General features: G+C 48.6%; 1 protein-coding gene across 5 annotated transcripts in view; it reads left to right on the forward strand.

The window, feature by feature from the left end:
* kuz (zinc-dependent metalloprotease kuz) overlaps window positions 1-14,435 on the forward strand; it is a 115,892-nt gene that overhangs the window by 99,603 nt on the left and 1,854 nt on the right. For 3 of the 5 annotated variants that reach the window (XR_004469522.1, XR_004469523.1, XR_004469524.1), the window contains exons 6-12: window positions 8,823-9,313; window positions 10,873-11,019; window positions 11,347-11,507; window positions 11,564-11,798; window positions 11,860-12,906; window positions 12,995-13,553; window positions 13,720-14,220. Coding sequence is in view for 2 of the 5 variants with exons in the window: in XM_033380849.1 (XP_033236740.1) it covers window positions 8,823-9,313; window positions 10,873-11,019; window positions 11,347-11,507; window positions 11,564-11,798; window positions 11,860-12,906; window positions 12,995-13,553 (2,640 nt within the window). In the remaining 3 variants the exon portion in view is untranslated. The remainder of the gene's footprint in view (window positions 1-8,822; window positions 9,314-10,872; window positions 11,020-11,346; window positions 11,508-11,563; window positions 11,799-11,859; window positions 12,907-12,994; window positions 13,554-13,719; window positions 14,221-14,435) is intronic. The other 2 variants (XM_033380849.1, XM_033380850.1) reach the window with 2 other exon arrangements.

A 14,435-nucleotide genomic window follows, 5' to 3' on the forward strand; every position in this document is an offset into this window, starting at 1 on the left:
TAAAATTCGAATAAATTATTCACCTAACTGCATCTGGTCACACTCCCATAGCTTTGTTTTTAATAATTTATTATACCAAACGATAAATAATTCATCTTCAATATTCAATGTGTGTTAGAATTTTGTGCGAGTGTAGCTTTCGTTTGTATCCGAACAGGGAGTAGGAGTGGGAGTAGGAATAGGAGTAGGAATAGGAATAGGAGTAGGAGTAGGAGTTGGAGTAGGAGTCGGAATAGGAGTAGAAGTCGGAGTAGGAGTCGGAGTATGCCACCATTTCCTGCTGACTTTGCACTCCGTTTTCCATACATATTTTGTCAATCACTAGCCCCAACCTGGCTATATGTTCTAGACGGATTTGACCGGCTTGTGCGGCACCTGCCACCCGTCTTTGCCTTTGATGTATGCACACGTTCTGGGGATGTGTGCGTAGAGCGGCAGCCGAAAATAAAACCGCAAGCGGGAGGGGAGGGGGGTGCCATTTCCCCATTTTGGTTTATGGCCGGATTGCATGCAATGAAAATTCCCCAACAACATGCTGCAGAGCCACAGAGCCTGCCTACCGTTGGGGATACATTTTGGGGCTCCGATGGAAAGCAATTTCCCCTCCTGCCATTCGAGCATTCTCGGCCGTCTTATCAGTACCACAGCCAGGGGCACAAAGCTCCGTTCTCACTCCGTACATACTTTAGTTTAAAATTCCGGCCCGTACATGTAGCCAAGTGTCCTCCGTCCCGTCCCGGACCCGTAACCGTAGGAGGAGTACTCCCCGATGGATGTTTTGGGCTCGACATATTTCCCTGGATTTTCGGGCGGGGGTGGGGGGCTAGGGGTCTCCTTCGAAATGTCCTTGTTGATATTGCACTTTGCCTTGAATGCAAAATGTGCCTACCAGGAGCGCAGGGGGGGCGGGGGAGGAGGAGGTCAAAAGCCAAACAGTTGCACTCCTAAATGAACTTTTCTAATTCCATGAACCAGCTTCTCTCTCTCTCTCTCTGTCTCTCTGTCCCTCTCTCTCTGTCTCTCTTGCCCCAGGCCGAAAATCCGACACTGGCCAAGGAGTCCTGTGGTTCCATTTGCATTGGCATTGGGAAATTATTCTGTCGTTAATTAGTGGCCGATAGATAGACAGGGCCATAGATTTGGCTTATTTCTACCCCATTTTGCACGCCGACAGGTAGACAGGTAGGACTCGTCCGTTGAAGTTCTCTGTCATTTAGGAAGTTTTTCCTCTCCATCCCACACCGTGATGATCATCATCGTTTGCCTTTAGTTTGTACTTGACCACAAATTGCTTGGCTACCGTTTGCTTGTGCCTCCTAACTAAGCTTTTGTCGTTCAACTTGCACCTTCCATCCTCCATCCTTGCACGCACACACAGATACACACAGCCACAGATACAGATACAGATACAGATACAGATACAGCTACAGCTACAGCTACAGCTACAGAGAGAGTGGCACAGAGGAAGAGGCACAAATTTTGTTTATCTTTTGCTGGCACTTGAGCTGAGTGCAAAGTTAAAGATGGATAAGGTGGGACAGGGCAGGATCCAGAATCCTGGCTAGAAGGCGAAGCGGAGACTTAACAGCTCCGACAATTAGACGGCTACGAGTGCCTGTCTTCCTGCCTCCTTCTGTCTGTCCTTCTGTCCGTCTGTCCTTTGTGGGCCCCAAACTTTCAACTTGATTTGAGTTGCTTGTGTCAGTGTTTGTTTGTTGGATTTCAATACAAGTCAATTGAGAGCACAGAAAACTTGTTCAATAACGAAGGTGTCCTTCGCTTTTCCTTTTATTACATTTTAATTGATTTATTTATATAGTTATTGCCACCATTCCATATTACCATTCATTATTACATTTTCTGTGCCTGAATACTGAATACCATTCATCCTTTCATTCACATCTCATAGGGCTCTAAGCATAAATGCTGTCTTGAGTGCCGCTCGTCTAACACCTTGAGACCCCAAAGCCTTTTGTCCACTTATTAGGAATGGAATTCCCCCCCCCCCCCCACCAGTCTCGAGCACAAAAACCCTATGCATATGTATCACTACTATTTTGATCAATGTATTTAATATTAATGTGTTTTTGCCCAGCCAGAGGTGGGCGGCAAAAACTAATTTGTATGCGGAAGGCGGCGGAGGGACGGCCATTGGACACCGGAGAGTTGTTCTCCGTGGAACGTTTTTGTTTTGTTTTGGTCTTGGACGCGGCTGAAATGCGTAATCTGGCTTTTTGCCCAGCCTTTCTGCCACGCTGCTTTTGTGTGGAAGTGTCGGGGCGGAGGTGACGACTCGACGGCGACAGTTTTTGCTCGAAAGCAAAAAAGTGTGACAACAACTGAAGAAATGTTGTGGCCATGCCTGGGCATGTGTGCAAAAAGGTTTTAATCAAAAGAACGTCTAGGGTGGGTAATTAATCATAAGAAAATTTAATGCAAATTTAATTCTTAAAAGAGGCGAAAACCCGGAGAAAAAGCTGAGAAAAATACCTCTCCAGCTGTTGGTAATCAGCGGCAAATTAAAACATTTTTAATTAAAGCAAATATAAAGAAATAACAAAAAACAATTGTCTTGTAAACAAAATTAGGGGCGAAAACCGAGGAAAATGAGGCTGTGATGATGACAAAGACGGGCGAAAAATTCCCAAAAAAAAAAGAAATTTTTAAATAAATAAACAGTTATGGCGGGGGTAATCAAATCATTTATAAAATAAAAGCAAATTAGGGAAAATTGCAGGAATTGTGGCACACACACACCATCCCACCGAGTACCCCTCCTCGCGAAAAGCGAGCGTTTTGCGAGGATTTTCACTTGTAAAAGTGAAAAGGCAGCGGCAGGGGCGGGGGCGCGGACTGCCTGCCGGAGGGAGACCAACACAAAAACACGCACATGCCACGCCCATTTAATGTACGCCCTCAACTTTGGCCGCCACCAGCATTTATTGCGCCCAGTTGTATGCTGCATAATTTTTGGGCGGAAATTTGAAAACGGAATTTTCACGGAAAGGCAGCTGCAATTTCTTGGTTATTTTACCAAATTTTTTGAGGAAAAGTTAATATTTTAAAATTTATTAAACATATTAATGATCTTGGATCTGGGATTTTTTAGATGAAATTTAATAATTATATATTCTTAAATGTTTAAAAAAAATATTTCATTAAAATATTTGAAGGAAAGACATTTAATACTTTAAAATTTATTAAATATATTAAAGCTCTGGGATTTTTTAGATGAAATTTAATAATTATATGACAATTATTTTTAAATAATAAATATTTAAATGGATATTTTATTAGAATATACGAATTAAATGTCTTAATCTTGGATTTTTTAGGTGAAATTTAATAACGATATAACAATTATTTTAAAATATTTTAAATAAATATTTAAATGGGTATTTTATTAGAATATTTGAAGGAAAGACATTTCATAATTTAAAATTTCTAAAATATATTCAAGATCTTGGATTTTTTAAATGAATATTTCAATGGGTATTTTATTGGAATATTGAGCTTTCAAACAAAAACTGAACTGAAAATAAGCCCGAAAAATTACTTAAAAATGAGCTAAGGTCTTTGGTATGTGCTTTACTTGGATTTTGTTCCAATTTGTGCAAAAAATTGCTCAAATCTTAAAATGAAACACATTAAATGTACCCTTTTTAAGCTGCACTTGCAGTTTTCTTAGTTTAGTTTATTTCTGACTTTATGGACTGTTCTCTGTCGAATAATTACGATTCGAAATGCAGTTCCTTAGTCAAGTTTTTTTCCCCACTTGAAATTATGTTTGATTGATTTTAGATCGATTTATATACCTATTTTATGTACAATACAATCCATGTTAATCCTAATCCTAATCCCATTCTTACTCGTTTTCCCCAAAAATTGTAGAAAAGAGTATGCCACATTTGGTTGCAACTCTGTGCGGAAGCTGTTGGTGTTCCCCATCCAGTTATATTTTTCTTTCTTCTGCTTTCTCCGCCGTTTTCTTTTCTTTCGTTTTTTTTTAAGCGCCGAAATTGTATAAAGCGTCTGTTATGGCCTTTGGGGCTCTGATTCAGTTTTTGGAAGGTCGGGTTGGGGATTTTTCTTTTTGTATGTCTTGGTATGTGTGTGTGTGTGTATTTATGGCGTCTTTCGCCCTCAATTTCATTTGCAATTGAATTTGGGATTATTTTTCATTTTTGCTTGCGTACTCCGCCCTCCCCCTCCATCTCCACCGCCCCCGCCCCACACATACACAGCAAAGGCCACAAGTGGCCTGAATGGGTCTGTGTCCGTAATTGGGAGAGTTTGAGGGGGGAGGAGACGGGATCGTATCCGAGAGAGAGAGAGAGAGAGAGGAAGTCAAGGAAAAGAGGGAGAAAGCCGCTTGCATGTCTGAATGTCGTTTGTCTCTGACTCAAAACTGAAGCTGAAGCCTTGTCCTGGTCTTGGTTTTCTTTTTTTTCGGGTTCGGTATCTGCTTCTGGTTCTGCTTCTAGTCCGCTTCCTCCTTCTGTGAACGTGGAACGACAGCGACAAAACCTAAGCTGCCCTGAGCCTGTCCTGCCCTGAGTCCTGCCCGGCCTTGAGTCCTGGCCTGAGCCTGTCCTTCCCTGAGTCCCGGCCTGGCCTGGCAACGGAAGTTGTAAAATTCATAAGTCGAGCGTACGCGCACGTGGCTTTTGTGCAATTGGAGCAACCAGAAGAGGGACGAGAGTCGAGAGACGAGAGTCTAGGGCCCAAAAGTGAAAACAAAATCCAAAAAAGAAAATACATAAAAAACGTAGAAGAAAATCTTGAACAGAACTCCAGTAAAAAGATAACACCAAAGTGCACTTTAATCTTTGTATGTGGGAAATCTCAACGAAGCGCTGGTCGGGTCGGGTCTGGGCTGGGGCTGGGGCTGGGGCGATGCTGCAGTCAAAGCTAAAGCGAAATATGATTGAAGTGTCGTCACGATGGGGGCGGGGGCTAGGCAGGGGCTGGGGGCGTGGATGTGGATGTGGCGAAAGGAATGTGTGACAGCAAATGAAGCCAGTGTCGACGAGCAGGAGAGGAGACTGTCACGAGAAATTGTCGAGCACGAAGCAGAGTGTGAGGAAGAAGAAGTAGAAGTGGTGGGGAGGGTAGTGGAAGTGGCAGGGGCAGGGGTCACAAAGCAAAAAGCACCCGTTGAGTGGCATGGTTTGTAGCCGGAGAAATTGGAAAAATTGGAATGTGTAGGAGGGAGACGCGCGAGACACTCCATGGCGATGGCGATGGCGATGGCGACTCAACAGCTGTTGATTGAAATAGCAAATGAGGGGTGAGGATGGGGGATGGGGATGGAGTGTACACCGAGATAACTTCAAATACAGAAATGTCCAGGGGGTGGGTTGCCGAGCAGCAGCAGAGAAGTGCCTGTCAAAAGGAGGCAAGCAGCACAGCATAAAGACCAAAAATCAGACAACATCTTGGGGTAGGCGACATCAGATAACGATTGAATGCAACCCCTCTCTCACACACACACACAGCAGTAGTGGGGGGGAGGGGGACAACAACAATAAAGCTGCCCCCGAAGGAGAAAAAAAAAAAAAGTAAAGTAAAAGGCGATGCAACAAAATGAAATAAAAACGGGTCATTGGAGTAAGAAGCGGGGCATGCAACAAAACAGAAAGAGAAGAAAGAAATGAAGAGCGAGCAAGGAGGGAAGAGTGGGAGGGGGGGGGGGCGGAGTGGGAATGCCAGGCAGGGTACTCTCTCAAGGGGTTGCCTTTGAAATGCAAATTGCAAGCCACAGCGGGGAAGGGGGGCGGGGAGGGGTGTCCATGGGGCATGTGGGGGTGGCCTGAACATTTACGGAAGCTGCTGTGCTGTGCTGTGCTCTGCTCTGCCACGCTGCGGCATTCTTGGTTTCTCGAGTGTTATGTATTTAGTGGCTGCCGGCCGACTCCTTCAGGAGCCCCAGCCTCAGCCCCAGCCTCAGCCCCAGCCCCTGCCCCAGCCTCGGCTGCACCTGCACTTGCACCCGTTGCCAGGACCTGCACAGAATTTTGGCATAGGTCGTGTTTCCATTCATTTTCACGCTGAAGTACGGCAACACCGCCAAATGCTTGGTAATAAAGACAAACAGGGCACAAATGAAAAGCGCCAGCGCGAAGCCGCAGCCGAAGAAGAATAAGTAAATGCATAATGGTAATGGCAACAGCAACAGCAAAAGCAACAGCAACACTCCCTAGAATTTCCCCAACTTTCCTTTCCGTCGTCTCCTGCCTGCCCCCCCTGCCTGCCGCCCCCCCCTGCCCGCTCGCTTGACACAATAGTAGCATCAGCCAAATAAAAATTTATAGCTCCACTGAAAGCTGCAACGCCACTGCCACTGGGAGCTGACTGGACGGTTCTCTTTGGTCTCCTCTCTCTTCTCTGTTTTCTGTGTTCTCTGTGCTCCTTGTCGCGGTCCTGGGGCCTGGTGCCTGGTCTCTGGTCCTGTTCGTGTGGTCTGGCGCCGGGAAGAATATCCTTAGTGTGCCAGAGCCAAGCCAAGAGCGTGCCAAGACCGGAGGAAACCCTGTTGCCTTGTTATGACTCTTAACGATTCGGTTCTGGCTCACTGGCTCCCTCCCAGGCTGAGTGGGTGCTTCTTGGAGGGGTGGAGGAGGAGGAAGAGGAGGAGGAGCGGAGAGGAGAGGAGGTGTTTAAGTAGCAGCCAAATGAGTAGCATGAATAATGTTTAATGAAAAGTGCACAGCATTTTCAATGGTCTCCTTCTAGCATTAAAATTACCCTGAGTCGGGAATATGTACTTCCATGGTGGAAAGTTCTTCCAAATGACAACTGAAATTATATTTTCCATATGTGTACATACATATGTATGTGTTACGGTTAAAGAAAAACAAATTAGACTATGGTTTAAACATATATCTGTATTAATTGAAGAGGAAATCATGGAAAAGTGGATGGACTTTAAAGATGTCCGAAAGTGATCGATTGAATATTTAATTTGCACATTCTAAAGGTACTCTGATCGTTACCACATCGTTTGCAGATGTGTTTGTGTTATTAAAGAATTATCTAGGATGTAGCCCGACTATGTTTGACCACCTCTCTAATCATTCCTTCGACTACTAGCCTGCACTCTGGGCTCTGATAAATTAGTATCTATACCCACAGGAAAAGGATCTCCAAAAGAGAGAAGCGTTGCCTTAAATTGGTTCAAAACGAATTTTGGGAATGTGGCAAGGTTTTATTATAAAACAGCTTCAAAGGATGTTTCGTAATGCCCTAAAATAAATCACGATAATTGCAATGAAGAGTATACATATGTCAGGAGTGGACAGCAGGACTGCCCTTCTTTTTCTTCCTGCATATCCTGTTGCGTTGAGAGCAGTGATCCCAACTGATCTCAACCAGCTTCTTTTATCTCCTGCCATACTCACTGTCTTATGGTATTATCCTATTGTTCCCTCTGAGAAATTCCTTGTTGATCTTCCTTCCATTTGTCTCTCTCTCCCGGCTGAGACGCTTCTCTTTTGCTCTTAGGCCTCATGCCATGCTCTCAGCAAACACGAATGGAAAGAGTAACGGACTACTCTACTACGTAGTTTCCGTCTCGGCCTATTGATCCTCTTTCCTGCTTCTCGACTTCTACTAGTACAGTCCCGAGCTAGTACACGCGTGCGGCGTCATGCAGCAGCGCCCCTCGGTCGGTTGCCTGGGCTTCGCGCGTAACAGGCTTCGGCTTGGTGTCGCTTCGGGCCACTTGATGGTGCTGTGAATGAAAAAGATTTCCCACTTTCTTTCAGCTTGCCCCCAAAACTGTGCTACAGTCTCCGCAATCTATTTACTATCCGCTTAAATCTATTAAACTAAATGATATTCCATCCCTCCCTGTCCCGGGGAAATGGTTGAAAAATATCCACGCACATCGCTTAAGTTTTAATTCATTTTCTCGCTTTGGTTGAAAGTTCGTTTCAGTGCCCCAGAATCGGTGGCACTCTCGTAACTCGGAATATTATGCTGGAAATGAATGTAAATTGTCGCGACCATAAAACTCTCTCTCTCTCGCTCTGAGCTTTTAAAAATGTGCACCTCCCCCTGCCATCCTTTTTCCGCATTCATTTCCCCACCCCCGCCCCTGCCCCTGCCCCTGCCCCGGCCCTAGGGGCTGGACGATTGCGGTGTATGGGATAAAACGCGAGGGAATCGCGTGCAAAACGCGTCGTCCGATTGTGGACCAACTGCAGCGGGAATACTAGCCAGAGATGTGCCAGCAGGCGACCACCGCCACCGCTCGTTGGCGACTGTGTGCTTAAACAATAAAACAATAAATTTTCATTACCGGCTCGGGGCTATTAACTGTTTCCGCTGGCCAAGACAATGCCTGGCGCCGAGTGTGCGGGCGGGCGGGGGGCTGGGGGGGATCCAGCAAAGCAGTAAACACATTTGTTGATACACATTTAAAGTGCAGCCGCACAGAGTGTGCAACACTTTTTCCTTTCCAGAATTTCCTTTCCACTTTAGTGGTTTTTTTTTCTCGATTAATTCAAACATTTGACTTTGGCGTTTGCATTAAAATTTCTCGCATTTCCATTGCTCTCCTGCTGGCTCCTGCTTGCTCCTCCTGGCTCCTGCTGGCTCCTGGCTGCTGTGTGTGTATTCGCTTTAATTACATTTCTGTGGTTTTTGCATTTCGGTGCAAGTCATAAATAATTTTCGCCAGCATTCTTCTCGAGACTGCCCACCACTCGGACTGCATCAGAAAAATTAACATTCTCCCCTTAACCGTTTTTAGCCAAGCCTTGAGAGGGTTTTCCTACAGCGTTTTCATCCTCGTCTTTCTTTTGTTCTACTCGGCACAGGTCACGTGGGCGGCTGCGGCATCACGGATGAGGTCTCACAATGGATGGAGAATATACAGAATTCAGCTGTCGAAGAGCTGCCGGAGCCCATGTCAAAGGACTACCAAAAGCTCCACCGGAAGCAGCTGCACAAAAAGTCCGCTCCACAGCAGCAGCAGCACCAGCAGCCCCAGCAACAGCATCCACCGAAGAAATACATGAGCGGCGAGGATGATTTCAAATTCCCCCACCAGAAGTACTCGAAGGAGGCCAACTTTGCCGACGGTGCATTCTACGATCCGTCCACGGGTCGCCGCCTGGGCTCGTCCGCCAATGTGGGCGACTGGCACGAGTTTGTCCACGAGCGGGTGCGTCGGGCCAGCGACGGCGGGTCCGGCTCTTCCGGCGGCTCGGGACCGGCCCGAGGACGCGAGGACAACAAGAATACCTGCTCGCTCTACATACAAACGGATCCATTGATTTGGCGCCACATACGCGAGGGTATCGCAGACGTAAGTCACTGAAATTTTCTGTATATTCTGTATATCTATCGGGGATCCGAGGCGGGCCCTGGGAAATGGGAAATCCATGAATTTTGTAATTTTTTTTACGAGCCATAAAACAGCCCGGGTGGGGGTGGTGGTGGAGTGGGTGGGCACGTACTTGAGCAGCTAGACAGCCAGACATTTCCCATTTCCCATTTTGCTAGATATGAATAAACAGAAATTGACGGATGCCCTTCTCCGAGCTGAGGAGCCCACTCACATCGCCTAATCGAAAATCAATAAATCTGGGCGGCAGGAGATGTTTCAAACGAAATAATTATAATTAATTCAAAAATAGAAGTTTAGAAATTTTTAGAAAATATAATTGAAATTTGTTTGTGCTACGAAAACTGTTTTGAGGGTTTTAGAATTCTAGGCTTTGAATGGAAATGGAAATCCATATATTATACTCGCCGTAAAACCCGTAGATCTTTTTATGCCGCTACTAAAATTCCTTCAAGGCCTGCCTTCCTCTCTTTCCCTGGCTCTAGGCAAATCTATGCCCCAGATGCTTGTGCCTTGGAGCACATTTCGTACATTTCTTACCTATTTATCCAACGAATTTTTACGCTCTATAAACCCCCGTAAACCCTTTCCGCGGCGGCATTCGTTGCCTACTTTTGCGGCATCTGCAGAGCAATCATCCAATCAGCTGCTGACCTGCTTCGGATTATACGAGTGTATAGCGTATGCAATCAACCGTTATAGCCCGCCGTAGCCCTCTGTCTCTCCCTGCCCCTCGCCCTCGCGTCTCGGGCAATTCTTTCGCCGCACTTTTATGTTTACGCTCATTTTTTCGCATTGTTCGCGGCGAGAAGGATGTCGACGTCAACATCCTCGTCACCAGAATGCTGCTCAGCTAAGGCTTTCCCCCCTTCCTCCCCCCCCCCCCCCCCCCTCACTCTCTCACTCTCCCCCTCTCTCTTTTACTCTCTTTCGTGTGTTTATTTGCAATGAGTTTTGCATAATTCGCGCATTTGTTTCGCTCTCTCTCTCTCTCTCTGTCGCTCTTTCCCGCTCTTTGTTTTTGTCTTTGGCGCCCCACGGCATTTTGATTTTTGAGCCAGAAATTTGCCGTTAGCCGCTGCCTCCATTTTTGTTACTCGCATAAAACCTTATAAACTTCAGCAGAAATATTCAACGAGTTTAGCTGAATTTGCATTTTTATACAAATATATTTGAAGAGTGTTTGTTTGGCGAAGGAGAGGGAGCATGGGGCATGGGGCATGGGGCATGGGGCATGCGGATTGGATGAGCCACTCGATGAAAGGCTGGGGAGGATGCCGTCTGTTTACACAGATGTCAGGCGCATTTCCGCTACCCATCGCATTGCGGTTTTGAGATTTTTATTACAACCCAAACGCGACAAAGTCGACTCCGTTGACTCTGTTCCTCCGTACGTTGAACGTTTTACGTTTTACGTTAATTAAATCTGCCTACCTTTTTCTCACACTGATGCCCTTTTTCTCTCCATCTCTTTCTGTTTCTCTTTCTGTTTCTGTGTCTCTTTCTGATTATGTCAACAGCATGATCGCGGTCGAAAGTATGAGGTGGATGTGAAAACGCGCGAGGAAATCACATCGCTGATTGCACATCATGTGACGGCCGTTAATTACATTTACCGCAACACAAAGTTCGACGGACGGACCGAGCATCGGAACATACGCTTTGAGGTGAGTCCCACACACACACGCACACACACACGCATCACATCACACATCCAGGAGCGCAAGGACACGGCCACTGACACTGACGACACACAGCTGGCAAACAATGAGATAAGAACAAAGCGGGTCCTGCCACAAACTACGCCGGACCGCACACCAGCCACCGGCCAGTGGACCTGCCTGCCTGCCTGCCCACAGCAGTGGTTAAATAATGAGCGGACAGGCGTGAATATTAAAGCAGATTCTGATGGAAATATTCCCCCATCCCCACAGAGATCAACTGAGATCAGATTGTAGTCACTTGATTAATACTTGAAATACCCTGTCTACCAGGTTCAACGCATCAAAATCGATGATGATTCTGCCTGTCGCAACTCCTACAATGGGCCGCACAATGCCTTCTGCAACGAGCACATGGATGTGTCGAACTTTTTGAATCTACACTCGCTGGAGGATCACTCGGACTTCTGCCTGGCCTATGTGTTCACCTACAGGTGAGTACAGCAGAGACTCCTTGCTGATGGACTTATCTAAACCATTCCATTCGCAGAGACTTCACTGGCGGCACTTTGGGCCTGGCGTGGGTGGCCAGCGCCTCAGGAGCCTCTGGCGGCATCTGCGAGAAGTACAAGACCTACACGGAGACGGTGGGGGGACAGTACCAGAGCACCAAGCGATCCCTGAACACGGGCATCATCACGTTCGTCAACTACAACAGCCGGGTGCCGCCCAAAGTATCCCAACTGACGTTGGCCCACGAGATTGGGCATAATTTTGGATCACCCGTAAGTGCAGGAGTGCGGGAGCACATTCGTCCCCAACTGATGCACATCCTTCATTCCACAGCACGACTACCCGCAGGAGTGCCGGCCCGGCGGTCTCAATGGCAATTTCATCATGTTCGCCAGCGCCACGTCTGGGGACCGGCCGAACAACTCCAAGTTCTCGCCCTGCTCGATTCGGAATATATCGAATGTGCTGGATGTACTGGTGGGCAACACGAAGCGGGACTGCTTCAAGGCCTCGGAGGGCGCCTTCTGCGGCAACAAGATCGTGGAGTCGGGCGAGGAGTGCGACTGCGGCTTCAACGAGGAGGAGTGCAAGGACAAGTGCTGCTATCCGCGTCTGATCAGCGAGTACGACCAGTCGCTCAACTCCAGTGCCAAGGGCTGCACCCGGCGCGCCAAGACGGAGTGCTCGCCCTCGCAGGGTCCCTGCTGCCTGGCCAACTCGTGCACCTTCGTGCCGACGCGGTACCACCAGAAGTGCAAGGAGGAGACCGAGTGCAGCTGGTCGAGCACCTGCAACGGCACGACGGCCGAGTGTCCAGAGCCCCGGCACCGGGATGACAAGACCATGTGCAACAATGGCACCGCCCTGTGCATCCGAGGCGAGTGCAGTGGCTCGCCCTGCCTGCTCTGGAACATGACCAAGTGCTTCCTCACCTCGTTCACGACGCCGCACGCGGACAAGCGAAAGCTGTGCGACCTGGCCTGCCAGGACGGCAACGACACCTCCACCTGCCGCAGCACCAGCGAGTTTGCCGAGAAGTACAACATCCAGAAGGGCGGAATCAGCCTCCAGCCCGGCTCGCCCTGCGACAACTTCCAGGGCTACTGCGATGTCTTTCTCAAGTGCCGCGCCGTCGATGCGGACGGCCCGTTGGTGCGGCTGAAGAATCTCCTGCTGAATCGCGAGACCCTCCAGACGGTGGCCGAATGGGTCACCGAGAACTGGTACTTGGTGGTGCTAATGGGCGTGGCCTTCATTGTGGTCATGGGCGCGTTCATCAAGTGCTGTGCCGTGCACACGCCGAGCTCCAATCCTAAGAAACGGCGGGCTCGTCGCTTTAGTGAAACACTGAGGGCCCCCATGAACACGCTGCGAAGAATGGTGAGTGGTCCGAAGGGATTTCCTGCTTTCCTGTTTGTTGTTTGTTTCACTTTTTCATTCATTCATCCGTTCATCATTCAAAACTTAGCAACGGCAACAGCATCAGCGTGGAGCCGGGCCACGCAGCATCCCACCGCCGGCCCACGAGGCCCAGCACTATCCCAGAGGAGGTGATGGGCGCGGCGGAGGCGGTGGTGGTCGCCACGGAGGCTCTCGATCGCATCACCAGGCGCATTCGCATGACTGGGATCGCCATCAGGGCGGTCATTCCATCGTGCCGCTGCCCACAGGCGGCGGTCATCCCAGTCGCAGCTCCGCCGCGAATCATGCGAGACGCAGCGATGGACGCGGCACCCGCTCCACGAGCAGCGGTAGGCCGCAGGGCCCCGTCGCAGGAGCAGCAGCAGCAGCGGTTGGCGGAGCCGGAGGCAGCCGGGCACATGGCGGGTATGGAGCTGAGCAGGCGATACCGGGTTCCATTGGTGGTGGTGTGCAGGCGGCCATTAGCAGCGGCGGTGTGGTGGCGCGGGCCCAGCTGCCGCTGCCATTGCCGCCGGCCAATGCACTGCAGCTGCAGCAACAACAACAACAACAACAGCAAGCACTCTCACCGCAACAGCCACAGCCAGCGTTCTATGCGCCGAAAGGTGCGTGTCCCCCCCAAAGAGAGCCCAGAGATCCCGTAGATTCCTGTAGAGCCCTATCCCTTATCTCTGTCTAGCTCTCTCGCTCTCTTTACCCCGTTCTTCCACCAAATTTAATTTGTCGTTTTTCTTTTCGTTTGCGAAACGCTACGCTGAAATTCCACCACAGAATTACCACCACGCAATAAGTCCCGCTCATCACGTACCAACAACACCACCACCACAACCACCACATCCACCTCGGCAGCGTCAGCGTCAGCCGGCACAGGGGCGGGTGCGGGGGCGGGAGCGGGAGCGGCCAGTAGTGGCAAGAGCAGTAAGGGCAGCAAGAGTGCCAAAGCCAAAGACACAAAGCATCACAGCGGAAGTCGCAGCAGCAGCAAAGACAAGGCCGCCAAGCCAGTGCGCCGCAATATCGTTTACTAGCACTAGCGCGGCAAGAGCGGAGCGGAGCGGAGCACACGATCACACGGCCATACCCTGAAGACATACATTAAGACCTTGAAAGACAGCTCAGATTCCGAACACGAACCCAACGAACGCCCGCCCGAGCGCCTTCTTAAACTAAACCCCCCCTCCCAGGCATCGATCCATGGGGTGTTGCTTCCCCACCACCAAAACAAAAACACGATAAACCATAAATGAAACAAATTTTTGACAGAAGCAATTGGTATGACATTTGTGTTTTTCCCCCCCGCCCAAAATTTATTACTCTCCACCTCCCCTTCCCACTAATTGTTTTGCTGTTCGCACTCCTGTCCCAACCTCCTGGCATGCCCCCACCTCGGGGATACCCTTCGATATTTATTGTGTTTGATTACTTTATTGTATTGTTGTTGTTTTGTTATTGCATGTGCATTTGCATAAACCAGTTATAATTTAAGC

Source organism: Drosophila pseudoobscura, chromosome 4, assembly GCF_009870125.1.
Source record: "Drosophila pseudoobscura strain MV-25-SWS-2005 chromosome 4, UCI_Dpse_MV25, whole genome shotgun sequence".
Lineage (NCBI taxonomy): Eukaryota > Metazoa > Arthropoda > Insecta > Diptera > Drosophilidae > Drosophila > Drosophila pseudoobscura.